The 17,363-nt window shown below is 35.7% G+C and overlaps 4 protein-coding genes across 4 annotated transcripts; 2 read left to right on the top strand and 2 right to left on the bottom strand.

Annotated features, from left to right (window-relative positions):
* Window positions 1-1,386: 1,386 nt before the first annotated feature.
* Window positions 1,387-2,254, top strand: LOC141443186 (transmembrane protein 60). Its single transcript, XM_074108403.1, is given in 2 exon segments — window positions 1,387-2,058; window positions 2,061-2,254. Coding segments are annotated over 2 exon segments (405 nt in total). The 5' UTR covers window positions 1,387-1,847.
* A 49-nt stretch (window positions 2,255-2,303) lies between these two features.
* Window positions 2,304-4,049, top strand: LOC141443178 (uncharacterized). Its single transcript, XM_074108392.1, has 3 exons — window positions 2,304-2,736; window positions 3,350-3,584; window positions 3,678-4,049. Exons 1-3 carry the CDS (start codon window positions 2,521-2,523, stop codon window positions 3,878-3,880), a joined length of 654 nt encoding a protein of 217 aa, XP_073964493.1. The 5' UTR covers window positions 2,304-2,520; the 3' UTR covers window positions 3,881-4,049.
* An 85-nt stretch (window positions 4,050-4,134) lies between these two features.
* Window positions 4,135-10,262, bottom strand: LOC141443169 (anaphase-promoting complex subunit 4-like). The gene is made up of 6 exons (XM_074108378.1): window positions 9,906-10,262; window positions 9,710-9,813; window positions 8,526-8,717; window positions 7,613-8,153; window positions 5,446-5,645; window positions 4,135-5,351 (listed from the first exon to the last, which is right to left on the bottom strand). Exons 1-6 carry the CDS (start codon window positions 10,012-10,014, stop codon window positions 4,161-4,163), a joined length of 2,337 nt encoding a protein of 778 aa, XP_073964479.1. The 5' UTR covers window positions 10,015-10,262; the 3' UTR covers window positions 4,135-4,160.
* A 3,684-nt stretch (window positions 10,263-13,946) lies between these two features.
* Window positions 13,947-15,879, bottom strand: LOC141443160 (RWD domain-containing protein 2B). The gene has a single exon (XM_074108372.1). It carries the CDS (start codon window positions 15,571-15,573, stop codon window positions 14,695-14,697), a length of 879 nt encoding a protein of 292 aa, XP_073964473.1. The 5' UTR covers window positions 15,574-15,879; the 3' UTR covers window positions 13,947-14,694.
* Window positions 15,880-17,363: the final 1,484 nt, after the last annotated feature.

The raw sequence follows: 17,363 nt of genomic DNA, 5'->3' as shown, positions 1-17,363 counted from the left end.
TTTATTTCAATAAAAAAAATGCATATTACTTTATTAACCTCTACCTTACCGTCTTTACTTACCTCTTTGCACTGGCAATGTAAATAAAATCTAAGACAATCACAGATGAATCTTTGGAATATATAGTCATATCAGATGCATAATTTAAATTTGTCAAATATAACATTTGGGCAAACAGTTTGCCACAAATGATAATACATATTCCAACCAAGCGAAGAATGGGGATAATCCAGAGTCCATTCTGAAAGTGGTATCATAGTACCACTGGCTTACGGAGAGTTGTGTGTAACTGCCACCAGTTCCTGTGAACTGAAGTCAGTAGAATGGCTGAAATGTAAATTTTTGCAAGCTTTACTGTCTAATCACACCCTGAAGCATAGATATGGCATACATAATGAACAAATTAAAGGTCATTTAGTCTGAATGCAACTTTTAGTGTGTAATTGGAATCTTGATTTTTCCTTATTCGTAAATAATATAAGTGGATATCAGAATCAATTCCAATAAGTTGATGCACTAGCGTTGCCCGCGACTCTGTCCGCATAGAATTTATTTATTGCTATCCTGCGGGAACTATGCAATTTTCGAGGATTAAAACTGTCCTATGTCACTATCACTAATATATCCTATCTCACACTATCTGGCATGCCGAATTTAATCTAAGGCCGAAGCCACACAGCCAAACCGCCGCGTTTTTAACCTCATAACTTTTTTATACAAACTAAAACCGCCAGTGCGCTCGCTTGCAGTAGTTTACTTGATTCACAATCACGCGTTAAAAACCGCGGCGGTTTAGCCGTAGTGCGGCTTTGGCCTAAATAGGTTCAGCGGTTTAGACGTGAAGGTGGGATGTACTTAGCAGATTGTGTGGTCAATACAATGTAACGATTCATTATTACTGAGTTATAATATGACGACAAGACACGTTATGAAAGGTAGAAAATTAATATTTATTTTTACGTTCTTTAGCAACAATATTTCGGTTTGCAACAACTGCCAAATCATAACGTAGATGACTGAACAGTGCGCTAAGTGCGCTTAGTCTTATTATGTATGTTATTATACTAAATAAAAATAAATAAAGCAAGCTCAGAAAATGTACTAAGTAAGTAATAAAATACGAAAGGTTACTTACTAAAGAGGAATAAATAAACATTTAATAGTGGTCACTATAAGCACAATTGTACTATCATTATTAAGACTAAAAGTACGCTATTAACGTCATTGAATTATTTAATAATTTCGCGAATATATTTAGCCGGCTAGGCTACTCTGTCAGCAAAGGTTGTCAAGTGTCAAATCCAAGTCAAATCAAACAAATTGTAAATGTCAAACTTCCTTCCATGCATCCACATCAGGGGTGCCGCCACATGCAGTCTCTAGTCGCTCGTTTGAAGCGATAAATCTGGTCTCGTGATTCAATTTTTAATGTGATTTTGATTGCGCCCATTTTAGCTGGTTAACAAAGCGTCACGAAAATTCCCGAAGCTGTGATTGGCTTGGCCGACTAGTCGGCCGATTAGTCGGCTTCTTTACAACCGACTGATCGGCTAGTCGGCCAAAGTCATGATCTGCTCATCTCTAGAAAAGTAAATACCGTATTTACTTTTCATTATCACGAAAATTCAAGTCATAGCTTCAGAATTTTGGACTAAGATTCCTGAGCTTGTCGTTAAATGGAAAATGAACGTAAAAAACTTTAACTACCTAACTGTCAATGTCACAATCGAAAACGTCAGAATCAGAAATGTCGGTTTAGTATATTTGCCTATTATTTATTTTAATAAGAACAATTCTATTATTAGTTTAGTGCTTAGTTTCTCAGAATATTAATAGTAAACAGCGAAATGGCTATACTTCACAGAGCTCTATTCACGTGGTTTATATTTTTAGTGTTCCTCATACTGCTTTGTCTTCGATTAGAATCTAGAACGCACTGGAACTGGTTCATCGTTTTTATTCCTATGTGGGTTTATGATAGCATTCTTTTAATTTACGTCTTGTTCCATATGATATCCCACTGCAGAAATGGTATCGAGAGATTTAGAGGCACAATTAATAACATGTGTGGTACATAGCAGCAATAGGATTAAAAATGGCAGCACAAATCATTATTTGTATCAAACTGGAATACACAAAAGGAAATCTTCCAATTTATGTTGTCATGACGCCGATTTGGATGCTGCTACCTGTGTTAAGTGTTGAGGTGTTCATGCACCTAATAAAACATTCTAGTGGAAGCAGTAGGTACTAAGTACCTAATAAAAAAAAGCTTGGACATTCCACATGTAAAATAATTTTATGGTGTATGTGAAGGGCAATACATGCTAATGTGAATAAACGCTCCTCTCTGCACAGTCATGGAGCATGTGACTGTTTACTGTAGAGAGTTAAATTTAAACTTGGCACACATTCAGTGTCACAATAGATGTTTACATATATGAAAATCTTCAGTCACTCCAACAAGTACCATGATGATATAACAGGTTGGGTAAACAGAAAATACGTTTTTTGTCTACAATGGGTATACCATCAGCACTTGACCTGTCAGTAAAAGAATCAACTGTGAAGACAGTGACTGCTGGTGAGACTGCCGTGTTGTCTTGTAACAGCAATGATTACAACCACAATTTCTTTTTCTGGCTGTTTGGTAAAGATAAAGTAATTGGCCCGGAAAATTACTATGATGAAAGTAAATACAAGTATGAAGTGCTATCTGGAAAACTTCATATAAATGTAAGTATTTTAATGAACACATTGCTTTTTAACACACTTATAATATTTTTTCTTTTGTCAATTAAACAAAAATTGATGTTTGATGAAGATATAGGCAGGCAGTTAACAACAAAAGTTCCTTGTGAAGTCACGCCGTGTGACAGTTTTTCACCGTGACATCACAAGCCCCCATTTCCGAACTTGGGCATGCTTCATCTTTGTAATTTTTCGTTTGATTGACAAAAGAAGAATTTTGTGTCTAATATTTTCTGATAATCTAACTGAAGGACTAAATAAATACATAGAATAATATTTTTTTACCTGAGAAACTTTCCAATTGTATAGAATAGATAATCAAATCAATGACACAAATCTAAAATCTTTATTTAAAAATATAACAGAAATATACTGTGTGACCAGAGGCCGTATTGCCTTAAGTTTCTGACGCTTGCGATCGCAATCAAATGACAGTTTTTGTATGTGAAATCAGAAATCTGTCATTTTATTGTGATTGCGGTCGTCAGAAACGGTAGGCTATACGGTCTTTAATAGGGTAGCAAATAATATAAGAATTCATAACCATAAACTAACATGTGGGTTTTGGCTGAAATTCTTGTTCTTATTTATGTTGTAGCATGTTACCCCAGCAGAATCAGGATCCTACAGATGCATTTCAAAAAAGCTTGATGGCTCTGGTATCTCAGTTGGGGAAGTGGAGATGATAGTCTCTGGCTCAACATTCTCCAGCATAGATGCAGTGAAGATAGTGGCTATAATTGTTTCTATTATTGTGTTGATCAGCTGTGCCGTAATATACTGGAAACTGAGGAAAGATTGGAACCGACATGATGGACGCTCTATCATTGCAGGTAATTTTTAACCTCCAAAATGTGAATCAGTATGTAATCTCTATGATTCATACAACATGTTGTGTATTGATGGATATTTATTTTTCTTGATAGTTGATGATACAGAAGAAGAAGATGGTGATGAAATATACAATCCAACAACCACAACTACTTCCAAAAAAGAACCAGTTGCTGGCCCCAGCAGGAATCCATCATCAGAACATCTTTTCTATGGCATAGACAATCACGGCTTGGACACTGATTTTAATTCCGTGTTTGAAAATATTCAAATTAAGTCACCAGCCAGTTTAATATGATTTGTTTAAAATGTTAAAATACAATTCTCTATAGGCTTGCTTTTTAACAGATTATCATGTTATATCATAACATTATCGATATGTATATGGTAACTAATGTATTGTTATATATGTAATTGTATAACTAGTAATAGGACTAATTAATTTAATAATATTTTTTATATAAACACCTGCTTTATTTCATTTTTCATACAACTTGATCAATTAAGGCATTGGCATGTGACTTGGATTAGGTTTAGAAAATTAGGTACTAATCCCAAAGTATAACCTTAAATTAAATTCATTGATCGCTTCTGTATGATGAGTCATTTGTTGCTGAAAGAGATAGTTGTGTGGAGTCTAGGGTTTCGTCTTCATCATCCCCATCTACCTCCATTTCATAAACCCTTACTTTTCTGTGACTCTTGGACAGAACCACTGCAACTTTACGACCGCCAGATACAGCTATTCTATAACCATCCATCTTGTCCAGAATTGTATAAATACCCTGGTCCAGTAGTGATGTAATATTTCTTCGAGATATTTTATCATTGAATAAACAGGATTTTGCTTTGATGTTGAAATCATTAGCATTATCTAATGCAATTTTAAGTGGCAGTTGCACAAATATAGTACTTTCACTGTTATGTGGATGTTTTATCAATACAGAGAGGTATTCAGCAGAATAGAATTGAAGGTCCAATATCGCAACATTTTCTATTTCCATTTCTTCTTTATTTGGCTCTTGTAGTAAACTCGATGTAATGTAATATTTTATTGCTGAAGCAACACATGATTTTTCCTTGATAGCAACAGACATGAAGCATATACCATCACTTTCATTTGAATTATTTGAGATTGCCATCATGTACCTCTGTTGAGTTGGATCAAATGTTTGAGATACCCTTATGTTATCTTTGATTGAGGAATTTGTTTTGTCGTCATAACATTTGATATTATACAAAACTGAAAAGTGTTTTCCAGTATCTTTATCAGTGACATCAAACACTTTGTGGATAGCCATTTTCAAAAATTTTTGTTGTTGGACAAGGGAAAACTTACGAAACTCTGACATCGAGAAAATGGTCTCATTATCTTTAAGCAAGCATGCATTTTCCCCAAGAAACTTATGCCAAGGATTATCATCATTGTCAGTCAATATTGTTAAATCTTGGTCCAGAAGATATTGCCCTAATCGTTCCAGATTAAATTTTACTGGTTTTTCTGGCGCACCCTCATTGTCAACAGGAATATTGTCAAAGTTGTATAGAAACTCTGCAATATGTGTTAATTCTTGTTGTGTAATCTTGACTATTTCACTTGGTGTTTGTTCATCGAGCAATCGAACAATCACAACAAATAACCATCTGAAAAATGCTTTATAGTTCCGCATGGATATGTCAATTACTTGCTGCAGCTCCAAACTTTTGTTGAGAAATGCACAGCACGCCTTGATTGCTTCACTCACAGTGGCTTCTTCAATACCAAGTATCTGCAAGAAATGGTTATTTTTCAGAAATCAAACAATATACAGATTAATAAAAAGTACTTAAGCAAAAAAAAACATTTATGAACATAAAGATAACCTTATATCGATCTGGAATCCTCGCAAGACCTCTGAGTTCAGAAAGATAATATGTCAAGCTTTGTCCAACAATATTGAGTTGCTTCAAAACTAACTTCTGAATTGTTGAATAACTCAATTCTACTGAACTTCCAAATTTTTTCAAGCCCTTGGCTGTTAATTCTTGAAGAAGAAACAACTCCAATTCATCGGAAGGTACCCCTGAAATCAAAAATAAGTATAACCTCACCATTTTTATTACTTGCACATTTAATTTAATTTATCTAAATCACAAATTAAAAATTTAAAAACCCCCAACACAAAAAAAAGCCGCCAAAAAGTATTAAAATTCGATTATCCGCGGGGACTATGCTGATTATTGCTGATTTCCCGCAAAATTTGCGAGACAGGGATAAACGAATTCTTCGCAGATGAAGTCGCGGGCAACAGCTAGGTAGTGCATAATTATTTTTCACTTTTTTTTAGTTGTCTTTTTTGGCGGCGTTTTTTTTCAGGCGTTTCTTAGTGTCGGGATTTTTAAATTTAAGTTTTTTTTATTTCATGTTTTTAAACTGGTATATTTATTTTTAAAGTGTACTAGTAGGTGTGTGTAGGTGTGGTGTAGGGGTTATAGCACGCAGCACGGATTGCAGAGGACCTGGGTTCGATTCCCAGCGCTGGTCTCTTTTTCTGGTTTTTCTGTGCATCCATGTCTCAGTTTGTATTTTCGATGTACTAGTGTATTGGATATCCTGGCTGCACTTGCCACCATTGCACTGTATGTAGAATCAAATACTGATCAAAAGGAATCAAACACGACATATCTGCTATTATTTTTTCAAGAGTATACTGGTGTGCTGGATATCCTGGCTGCAGCATCAGCTCGTCGTGTTGCCACCACTGCATTGTGTAGAATCAATTACTAATCAAACCCTTGTTCCTCGTACATAACCAACTTCCATTAGCAGCACTGGGAGATGCCAAATAATTCCTACTCCAAAACCGGTTTTGTGAAAGGATTTTTTTTCCTTGTACAAAACCAACGTCACGGCACGGGCCGGTAATTTACGAGGAAAAATAACTCATAGTGTATAATATAATACCCTGTTTTGGAGTAGGATTCTTTAATGCCTTTTACAGAACTATACTTTTTTACTGAAGCTTATTTTCACAATTGCGTTTTTTCCAAAGTTTAATCGACACAAACATAGGTAGGTTTCGGTTATGTTAAGTTTGCATCGGCCCGAAGCGCCAAAACTACACAAAAGTAGGAGCTCCGTCGACATTGTTTCTGTGTCGATTAATATTGGGAAAAAACGCGATTGTGAAAATAAGCTTCTGTATAATATGCTTTTTTACTGAAGCTTGTTTTGTACAAGGCATTATAGAATCCTACTCCAAGACCGGGTATTGTACTATGAATTATTTTTCCTCATACATTAACGGCCATGATGTTGGTTTTGTACAAGGGAAAAAAATCCTACTCCAAAACGTTTTGGAGTAGGAAGTATTTGTCCTCTCCCAGTGCTGGAAATGGAAGTTGGTTATGTATGGGGAATAAGGGTAATCAAAACGAATCCAAACACGACATATGTGCTATTTTTTTTTAAGTGTACTAGTGTGCTGGATATCCTGGCTGCAGCATCAGCTCATCCTGTTGCCACCATTGCATTGTATGTAGAATCAAATACTGATCAAAACGAATCCAAACACAATATATCTGCTATGGTTTTATCAAGAGTGTACCTACTAGTGTTCTGGATATCCTGGCTGCAGCATCAGGCCGAGAATTCCATAATCTTGCATAGTTATATAGCATACATGGGTGTTTCAAATTTTAGGTCCCAAATATGTTTGAAAGTAAAGTAAATACCCATTATGCGTCTAAGATTCCTACCGCAGCAAACAAAAGAGCTGATGATCTTGAAACGGCTGAACTGATTTTGATAAAACATGTGTAACATCGCTAGAAAACCTACTTTCAAATAAAACGCATTCAAATCGGTCCACTCGTTTAAGAGCTACGGTGCCACAGACAGACACACATAGCAGTCAAACTTATAACACCCCTCTTTTTGTGTCCGGGGTTAAAAATATACATTTTGTTGTTCATATATTTTTTCTGTGAGCCTTATCAGGTTCTATGTAAACTGCACATTGATCATTACTAATTAAGAAAAAAAACAAACCTAGCATAAGCAGTTCTAAGAGATCAGCAGACACTCCTCCCTCTGGAACTGATGCAGCATAATATGCCATTTTGGTGTCCATTTCTAATAAAATATGTTCCCAAGCTTCAGTTATAGATGTCATTGTCTGGTCTAGGTGAGATAACAGCTGGGTTAGCTGACTGTGCCTATTTGCAACAGTAAATATCTCTTCTGCATATGCTGATAACACACTTGTATTCACAAGGGCCACAAAGAGGCTTTTTGTTGTCCGATCTAAATAGAACACTTGCATCATACTAAAGTCGTCTGACAGGTTTATGTCCAGAACTTTAAACTCTCCAAACTCATCTTTAGCAATTTGTGCTAGATGGATGGTTCCGTATGGATATCTGCCAAAAACACTCATGTAGATGTGCCCAGTGCCATAGCCGACCAGTAGCATGTTGAGCTGAGTCTGTTCCTGCATCTCTTTCAAGTCCTTCACATTGTCATCAGAGGTTGGATTCTTGTAACCACTACTAAGTGATGGTGTTTTTTGTAAAAATAAAGAAGCATCATCCTGGAAAATTACAACCGATTTCAAGTGAAGCATTTTCAAAGTTATAACCAATACGAACAATAAAAGAAGATAATAGCATTTTTTTAAACAGATACATTACCCAACTTTAAATCAGGGTTGAAAATGATCACAAGAATTATGTTAATCGGTAGTTACTGCATAGTGCAGCATAACTAGTGGTCCAAAAGCACTTAAGGTGCCCGTAGACCCTAGATAAGCCAACATAAATTAAACAACATAAGAACTTTAACAGAAATAAAATATTTATTCAAATTGTGTTGCAGGTGTCTATGGGCGGTGGTGATCTCTTACCATCAGGAGACCCACATGCGCGTTTGCCATCCGGTTGAATGAAAAAAAAAAACTACTTACATACAAATTGTATTCTGTGGCGCTTTCCAGAGTAGTTGCTCTAACAGCCCAGGTGATGCATGTGATCCCAAAATGTTTTGATTCCTCAAACTCTTCTGAAGGCTCTTGCTCCAATTCATATTTATCAAGGATTTCTTTGTCTTCTATATCCACTATGTGCACACTGCCAGAGCTGTAGCCAATGGCTAATGCCTGAAAGATTGGTTATAGTTGATTTATTATTTGAGTGTTTGTTCCAAATCATTTTAATTTTCATAGAAATGGCTGAAGAATCTGATACAGTTCACAGTGATTTGGTAGACACACTGGATTTCTAAAAAAAATAACCAAAAATGACATCAAAATCTACAGCTACTTCATAAGAAATGTGAACATGAAAGTAAGACAGTTGAAACACTCATAATAATGACCAAGTTATATTTTCCGCTTTTTGTTTCATTATTAGACCCCGGATTTCTGTTGCAATGATGTCACAATAGGGTAGTTTGGGGAGTAAATGTAATGGTGTCAATTAATATGGTTGTGTAAATGATGATGATGATGACAATGTGTGTGTGAGAAAGGAAGACCGGCAGATTGTTGATTTGGGACCATGCGAGTTTATTGTTTGTTTGTTTATACTCTTTATTGTACAAAAAGGAAAAAGAAAAAAGTTACATAAAAAAGTACAAAGGCGGACTTCCTGCAGGGATCTGCCAATCAACCTTTTTATTGTATTTTGTTTGTATTTTTATTTCTACCCATCTTCCCATGTTGTTACGAAGAAATGATTTTCTTTCTTTAAATTAAAATTTAATACCCATATAAAAAACATATTACAAGTAATTACAAAAATCAAAAATTTTGTTATGTTTTTATATCCACTCGCTTGTTGTTGGTGTTTTTTTGCATGTAGATGTTTTTGGACGGTGTATGGTCTTTGGGACCGTCCTCACACACACATCATCATCATCATTTATACAGCCGCATTAATCAAAACCGTTCCAATTATTCCCCAAACTACCCTATTGTGACATCACTGCAATAAAAATCTGGGCTCTATTCATTATCTATCAAAGCTAATTGAGTAGTCCGTAAGCAACAAATTTTCCATTAAAAAGCTTTAGTAATGTCTTATTTCTTTCTACTTAACTCTCTAGCTTCTTCACTCGGTAGGTATAAGTAAAGAAATACATTACTAGTACCTTTCCATCAGGTCTCCAAGCAAGTGCTTGCACGGTTATATTTTCTTTTGGCGGTGACAAATTCCAAACCTTTTGCCAATTCAATCTGTGCACTTGAACTTCCCCTGGAAGTTGGAATAATTACGTAAATTTAATCATGCATGTATGTAAAAATTAGATGACTTAAGAAAAACTAAGTACTCAAAAATAAACTTACCTTTGAAATTGCTCAGAGCCAGCAGATCAAGTCTGTTACTCCAAACCATGAGATCAACTTGATTAGCGACATGCCGCTCTTCTATTTGGCGCATTCCGCAATGATACATGATGTAGAAATCGGAGCACAGTTATTTTTATGATAACTGACTGCGCAGTGTACATCAAAGATAATCAAAATACTTACATAGAATTGTCACAAGCAAATTTATTCTTAATGTAAAAAATATTCACTGAGCAAATTAACAATTTAAACAAAACTCGGTTCAGTCAGTCTCAATAAATATCAAACTTATTTATAACAAACACCCCTCTTCTTGCGTCGGGGGTTAAAAACCAAAGAGTATATAATCACTGCGTTTTTTAAAAACAAAAACTTTTTTGCTTAATGGCAACTACTCTTTGATGGCAACAAACAAGTCGCTTTAGGTTAGCAATTGGTTAGCAATAGCAACCATTACTGCCAATGACACCTGACAGCAGCACAGTATATATATTGTGTCTGACCGGTTATTAATAGTAGATTGATAACCAAGGGTGGAAAGTCACCTATTTCACCCGAGTTAGACTACTTTTCATTTCGACTGTGAGGAAAGTAAAATAGTACAAAAAAATGAAAATAACATTAAATTGAATTTCAGTATTCAGTAAATTGAATTTACTTATACCCAACCTCCAACGGTACCTTTTCGACCTGGCCGCTTGCCACGGCCGACTATAAATAAAAACGAGTTGGTCACGACCAAGGAGCTTATATACCTACAAAACTGGAGGTTAAACGCCAAACGAAGAAGAGTGATCTTTATTACTTATTTATATTTTCCAACAGTTTCTTTCACATTTCATGAATGACTTCCATCTCTTTCTTAACCTAACTAAGGAAAGAGATGGAATATGTTCATGGCGTATTAAAGATTAAATTTCTTGTTTCAAACGGATGTTCGGCGTTCAACCTCCAGTGTTGTAGGTATGTAAGCTCCTTGGTTACGACGTGCATCTAGATGGCTATGCCGTAACGTAAAAAAGTGTCATTGACATAACTCAATTGTCTTCGACTCCGTGGCTAAACAAAAAATTTAAAAAAAAACCTTCCACCCTAGAGATGAAAACGCAATTTTCCATCCGGCTATCTACCCATGAAAATTAAACTCCGATCAGGAGAGATGAAAAGGTTTTTTCTTCCAACTATGCTTTAATTTCATCATAACCGCACTAAATACCCAGCACAAAGCAAGCCGGACTTTTCTGCTCTAGAGCAGAAAAAATGTATAAAAATCCTTTATTGCATTGTTTTAGATTTTTTATTTTAATTGCACCAACACAGAGGAAACACAAGTATTTCTGCTTTAGGCCGTCTTGCAGGAAAAAATAAATCTAGATTTAGTAGTTAATCCAAGCTTAATCAATAATAAGCAAGTTACTTAGTATATTATATATTCTGTGCTTAAGCTTGACAGTTCAATACACTTTGACACTACTAAACTGAGCTTAACTCTAACTCGAGATTTATGTGTTTACTGCAAGTGGGCCTTAAGGCTTTAAAGTTAGCCTGCATACTATAAAAAAATCTAGTGTTAGGTTGGTCAATCTGGCGGTCTTATGAAATTTGTCAGATTGCGTACAAAAAATTGTTGCGACCAATCCTACCAAAAACAATAATTAACCGTATATTAAAAAAAAAACTTTGTATGTAGTTGGCCAACCTGGCGCCCATCCGAAATTTGACAGATCGCGGGTCGCGGGTAAAAATATCTGCTACTGGCGAGAAACAATAGTGTACAACTCGGAATGTACGCGCAATAATGTACGACTTGATAATCCGAAGCATTATTGATTCCGATTATCATGCCGTACATTATCATGGTCGCGCATTATCAGGGTGTACAAAATATTGTGCGCGCTGTAATGTACGTAGTGATAATGTACGACGTGATAATCTGAATCTAATCGATTTGAATGAATAGACCTTTCGCTGTGGATCGAGCGAGCGCAGCGAGCGAGATCGTTATAGTCGGAGCAGATTCGACCCGGCAGGGTTAGGGTAAATGAAGGGCGAAGGCGTGCGAGCGAGGCGGTAGCCTCGCTCGTCGCTCTCGCCCTTCGTTAGGTATTTTTTTATTTCAATCACGGAAATCGTAAGGCATGATAATCGGAAGATATAATGCTTGGGATTATCACGTCGTACATTATTGCGCGTACATTATTGGTTCCCTGCTAGTTCGGTACGGGGTGATAATGCACGGCATGATAATTCGTGCACATAATCACGGATTATCAGGCCGTGCATTATTTAAGCGTGCACTAACAAGCCGTACATTAACTACACCCGCCAGTAGGGGTGCCAAGAAAAGTATAAAAACTAAAAAAAAAAAAAAAAAATTGGCGGGAACCTTGCGAATTTTCCGTGGACATTATTTAAGAGTGCGAATGTAAACTTACAAAAATGGAATCATCGAGTGCTAGTGACATTTCTTTAGCCATTATTAGCCATTAATGACATTGTAATAAGAACCACGGCACGCGTCATCATGAATGACTACCTATAGCACAATACACAACTAAGTAGTAATTCGACTTCATAGAGGTGAGACACGTACTAGGCAAAACGCGGACTGAGTCTTGCGAGTACGCGTCCACAAAAAGAGCAGATCCAAAGACTAGGTCCTCGAGTATCTACGAGTACTTACTTAACTCATTGTGTAAACAAAATGATTCCCCCCGTGATTGCGTATAAACCGTACTAGTTTTAGTAGTTTTACGAATATCGAACTACCGCGTAATAGTTCAGTCTTCACACTTCTTTTTTTTTTAATTTTTATATTCAATACCGACTAAACCTTCCCTACATACTTTATACAGGCTTAGGACTGTCAGCAATTTTTATAAATTTTTCAATAATGTACATAAATGCTTGTTTTAAAGTTGGCGGAACGTTGTCAGCCGCCGCCATACTCCTAAATACTCGTACGCTAAAAGAATCGCGGGCGGGAACGCGTACTCACGCGTCCAAGCCAAAACCTATTTCAGTAAATACGTCTCACCTCTAGTATTAGCGTCACGTCAGCGGATCAGCGGGACGGCAAGATACGAAGTTCGAATTTTGCACTAGTTCGTAGTATTAGGCTTGGCTTGGCAATAAAATGCTCGCCCAATGTTTTGCTGGTCCTTGCTTGGAATCAAGGTTTTCCAGCCGTCAAAAATATATACCTAGTGCCATCCACGAAGACGCGTGATTTTGTCAAAATTAGCCATTAATGACATTGTACAAGCACGGCACGCGTCATCGTGAATGACTCTACCTATAGTATAGTATATTACTGGTACATATATAAATTATAATTTTACAATACTGACTCAACTGACTGAACCCCTATAGCTCCATTCAAACTGTACCTAAGTATGTCTATTTGTAATGTTTTAAATTTTCTATGCTTACTCCGGCACACAATAAGTCCATTATTTTAAAATATAACTCCTTACAAAAGAAAATTTCAATTATTATTTGCTATTTTAGAGCCAGCAAGAATAAACACAAAGTATAGTAACAGCTACAACAAAAATAACAGACTACAGGTCCAGATCAATGTTTACACTCACATAATCCAATTCAAGCCGTGGTGGCCTAGTGGTTTGACCTATCGCCTCTCAAGCAGAGGGTCATGGGTTCAAACCCCGGCTCGCACCTCTGAGTTTTTCGAAATTCATGTGCGGAATCACATTTGAAATTTACCACGAGCTTTGCGGTGAAGGAAAACATCGTGAGGAAACCTGCACAAACCTGCGAAGCAATTCAATGGTGCGTGTGAAGTTCCCAATCTGCACTGGGCCCGCGTGGGAACTACGGCCCAAGCCCTCTTGTTCTGATAGGAGGCCTGTGCCCAGCAGTGGGACGTATATAGGCTGGGATGATGAATCCAATTCATCGACAGTGACACATTGAGTGTACTATACATACCTACCTACTGTACAGTTACAATGTCCAGGGTAGGGTAGGTAATTGTTGTTTATTATTTTGATAAGCAAGTAGGTAGTGAAAATTCACTTCTCTAGAAAATATATTTTGTTTATTAATTAAATTATACAAGTAAAAATTATAAAGACCAGAAATGTTGTTCAAATTTTAAAACAGTTACCAAACCAATGCAACAGAGCAAAGTGCATAAAAACGTAAACAACTCAACTTGTAAAAGTAAGAAATAAATAAGGGTTCAGATATAATACAAAATGTAATGGCAGCTTATTTCCAATTAGGTAAATTCATAACTTAAATAAAGCATAAAGTAAATAGGTAAGTAACACCAATGTCAATTTACATATTAAATACTTACATCTTGAATAAATAAGTGAAATGATACATTGTAAGACAATAGGTATTGTAATAAATAGTTTGAAGACATAACTTAATATAAGTCATCTGTTACATAACAGTTCAATGTTATTTCATAGATAGTAAGAGTAGTTAGGTATTCAGACACTGATTAGGTAATGAAGAGACCAAATGAGATGATTTACAAAGTTAATAAACAATTACCCACATATCTTATATACTTATTTATTCTACATGATTCTACTCACTATTATTGTTGCTACTCAATATTTATTGAAAATAAAAATGCTTTACAAAAAATAAATTAATTTTGTGAATGTAATAATCATATTCACTTTAGTACCTATACTATCTAGTGTAGTCTATAGTAGACAACAGTGTAAAGAGATATTCTAGCAGGATAGCAGCAGCTTGCGTAGTGACTAGCAAAATATCCAATTTTTTTAGGAAATAAAAAAAACTGTCAAACTTCACCTAGACCAAACAAATCTTTGAAGATGTCGATTAACCCATGTTCTTCCATGTATTTAGAAAGCCCACTCATGTCTGCATGCTTATTACGAGCTGCTGAATTAGGAAAATGAATTTCCTCGAATTTACTAAACTTTTGTGCCTTGGCTTGTTCTGAAATATTGAATGTTTCTGTAGTTTTTATAGCTATTTTCTTCCATGTCATAGATCTAATAATTGACCACCATTCTTTACAATCCCTGTCTGGGCCTTCAATACAAACTATACCAGGTTTTCCAGGTAAGCAAAAACCAGTTAATTTTAAATCTTTTGCTCTTGATTCTATTTCATCTCTTTTTTTTTTATTATATATGTGGTGTGAATATATCCACAGCCTGACAAATTTTTCAGTGATAGGACTTTTAGATGCAGCAGACACCTCTACATTGTCTGATTTATCAACTTTCTGTTTACTGAATTTCGCTACATTGTCTTGTAGCCATGACACAGCAGAATATATGCAAACTTCTTCTACAAAGTTATTTTTTATATACTGGGATAATTCTGTATTTAGGCTAGTTTCTTGATGACGACTCAACTGGTTACTCCTCACATATAAATCAGGCTCTTCACCTGGATAAAAGCTGGGCAGGTTTACACTAATCTCTAACTTTAAACCCTCTACATTGAGGTTTAAAACAAAATCTAAGTGACTAGGTGTGTATTCAGATTCCAATGTACTCTCTACAAAATTGGTAATATCTTCAAGTACCTTACTATCAGTTAGAGCAATTTCATCGTCATACATAGCTTTTAATAATTCATATTCGCTCAATTGCTGCGATAATGAATTTACTAACTTGTCTTTGAAAGATTCTTCGGTGGTAGACATGGCGTGGACTATTTATTTTACCTTGAAAAGCAATTAAATTAACCTGATTATGTTCTTTTTGTTTATTTAGCCAATATTAACGTGGTGGGAGAGAAAGTTTCAAACCTTTCACTTTCAAAACATTGAATGATAATAAAATAATGTCATTGTCTTACTTATGTACACGCTATTATGTTGGTCTCACTCACGTCACGTTGACACGTAATCACTTGTCGATATATCGATTTAAATTTTTGAATGTTTTTTTTTTCAGACCAATAAACATTTTTTAGTTTTACTATTAAAAAATCCTAATAAGGAATATGTTTTTTATACTAACATGTAAGATGATTGAAGTACATTAGGCCAAATAAATTAATTTTTAGAGCACGAATATTCTCTGGCAAATAATACCGATATCGATATATTACATTTCCGATATCCCTACTTGTAATTTTTTAATTGTTATTGTTCTTTCTTTCCTCTAGGGCAACAGGCAAAGGTTGAACACCATACAGCCAAGTCTTCATTGTATTTTTTCTTCTTTTGGTATTTTTAGTAAGGCCAGGTAGAGGCCAAGTCTTCAGTTAATTAGGCACGAGCTAAATCTTCAAGTCATGGTTTATAGAGGCTTAGGTGGTGGCCTAGTGGTTTGACCTATCGCCTCTCAAGCAGGGGGTCGTGGGTTCAAACCCCGGCTCGCACCTCTGAGTTTTTCGAAATTCATGTGTGGAATTACATTTGAAGTTTACCACGAGCTTTGCGGTGAAGGAAAACATCGTGAGGAAACCTGCACAAACCTGCGAAGCAATTCAATGGTGCGTGTGAGTTCCCAATCCGCACTGGGCCCGCGTGGGAACTATGGCCCAAGCCCTCTTGTTCTGAGAGGAGGCCTGTGCCCAGCAGTGGGACATATATAGGCTGAGATGAGGGCTACTACGAATCTCGAAACTCGAAGTTCGTATCGTACCTTCCCTCTCGCTCTCGTATTAAATAGTATACTTAAGTGTCAGAGGGACCGCACGACACGAACTTCGAGTTTCGAGTTTCGTAGTAGCCCGGCTGCAGTTCAGACGCATGGATCCATTTTTGGACCATTTTGACCAGATTGGCATTGATCATTGAAAACACCTTTTAACATTTATTCTAACATATCTTATAACATTTTCCATTTTGAGGATGGTAGGAGGTTGAATTCAAGAAAAAATAATTTACTTATTTAAATATTTCTTACAACAGAAGTACTTATCAAAATAATCTAAGCCGGGCTAGAATGACAATATGACAATTTTGACTTGACAATCTCAAAAATGAGATGAAAGTATTGTAAAAAATGCGTGGACAGCTTTCGCAGTCATTTCCAACTTGACGCAGTGTAGTAAGAAAATGTAAGTTCTTTAGACTTTGACGTTATAAAACTTCTTGCACAGTTTCATAGTAACTGGCCTGAGTAGTAGTGAGTAACGTTTTGGATTTAACTTCCATAGAAAAAAAATCGCAATGAATATGATTATAGATTTGACAGTTACTTTTTTAAAAAAAATTGTGAAATTCTTGCTGTATTCTGTTATGCCGCTGTATTCGCTACATTCATTATTTAGTTTGTAAAAATGATAAGAAAAAACAATATTACTTTCTTTATTTGATATAAATTATTTAAACGAATCACATATTGTGCTTTTAACCACAATATCAATGTTAGGTTGAAGACGTAGTAATTTAAACTAACAGCTTATTCATAAAATTTATTTGAGGATCCTTGTTTTAAAACATGATTTATTAAACATATCTTAGCGCTTTCAGGATCAAGA

This window comes from Choristoneura fumiferana, chromosome 2 (genome assembly GCF_025370935.1).
Source record: "Choristoneura fumiferana chromosome 2, NRCan_CFum_1, whole genome shotgun sequence".
Lineage (NCBI taxonomy): Eukaryota > Metazoa > Arthropoda > Insecta > Lepidoptera > Tortricidae > Choristoneura > Choristoneura fumiferana.
Note: the sequence above shows the minus strand (reverse complement) of the source record. Positions and strands in the feature narration are given on the sequence as shown.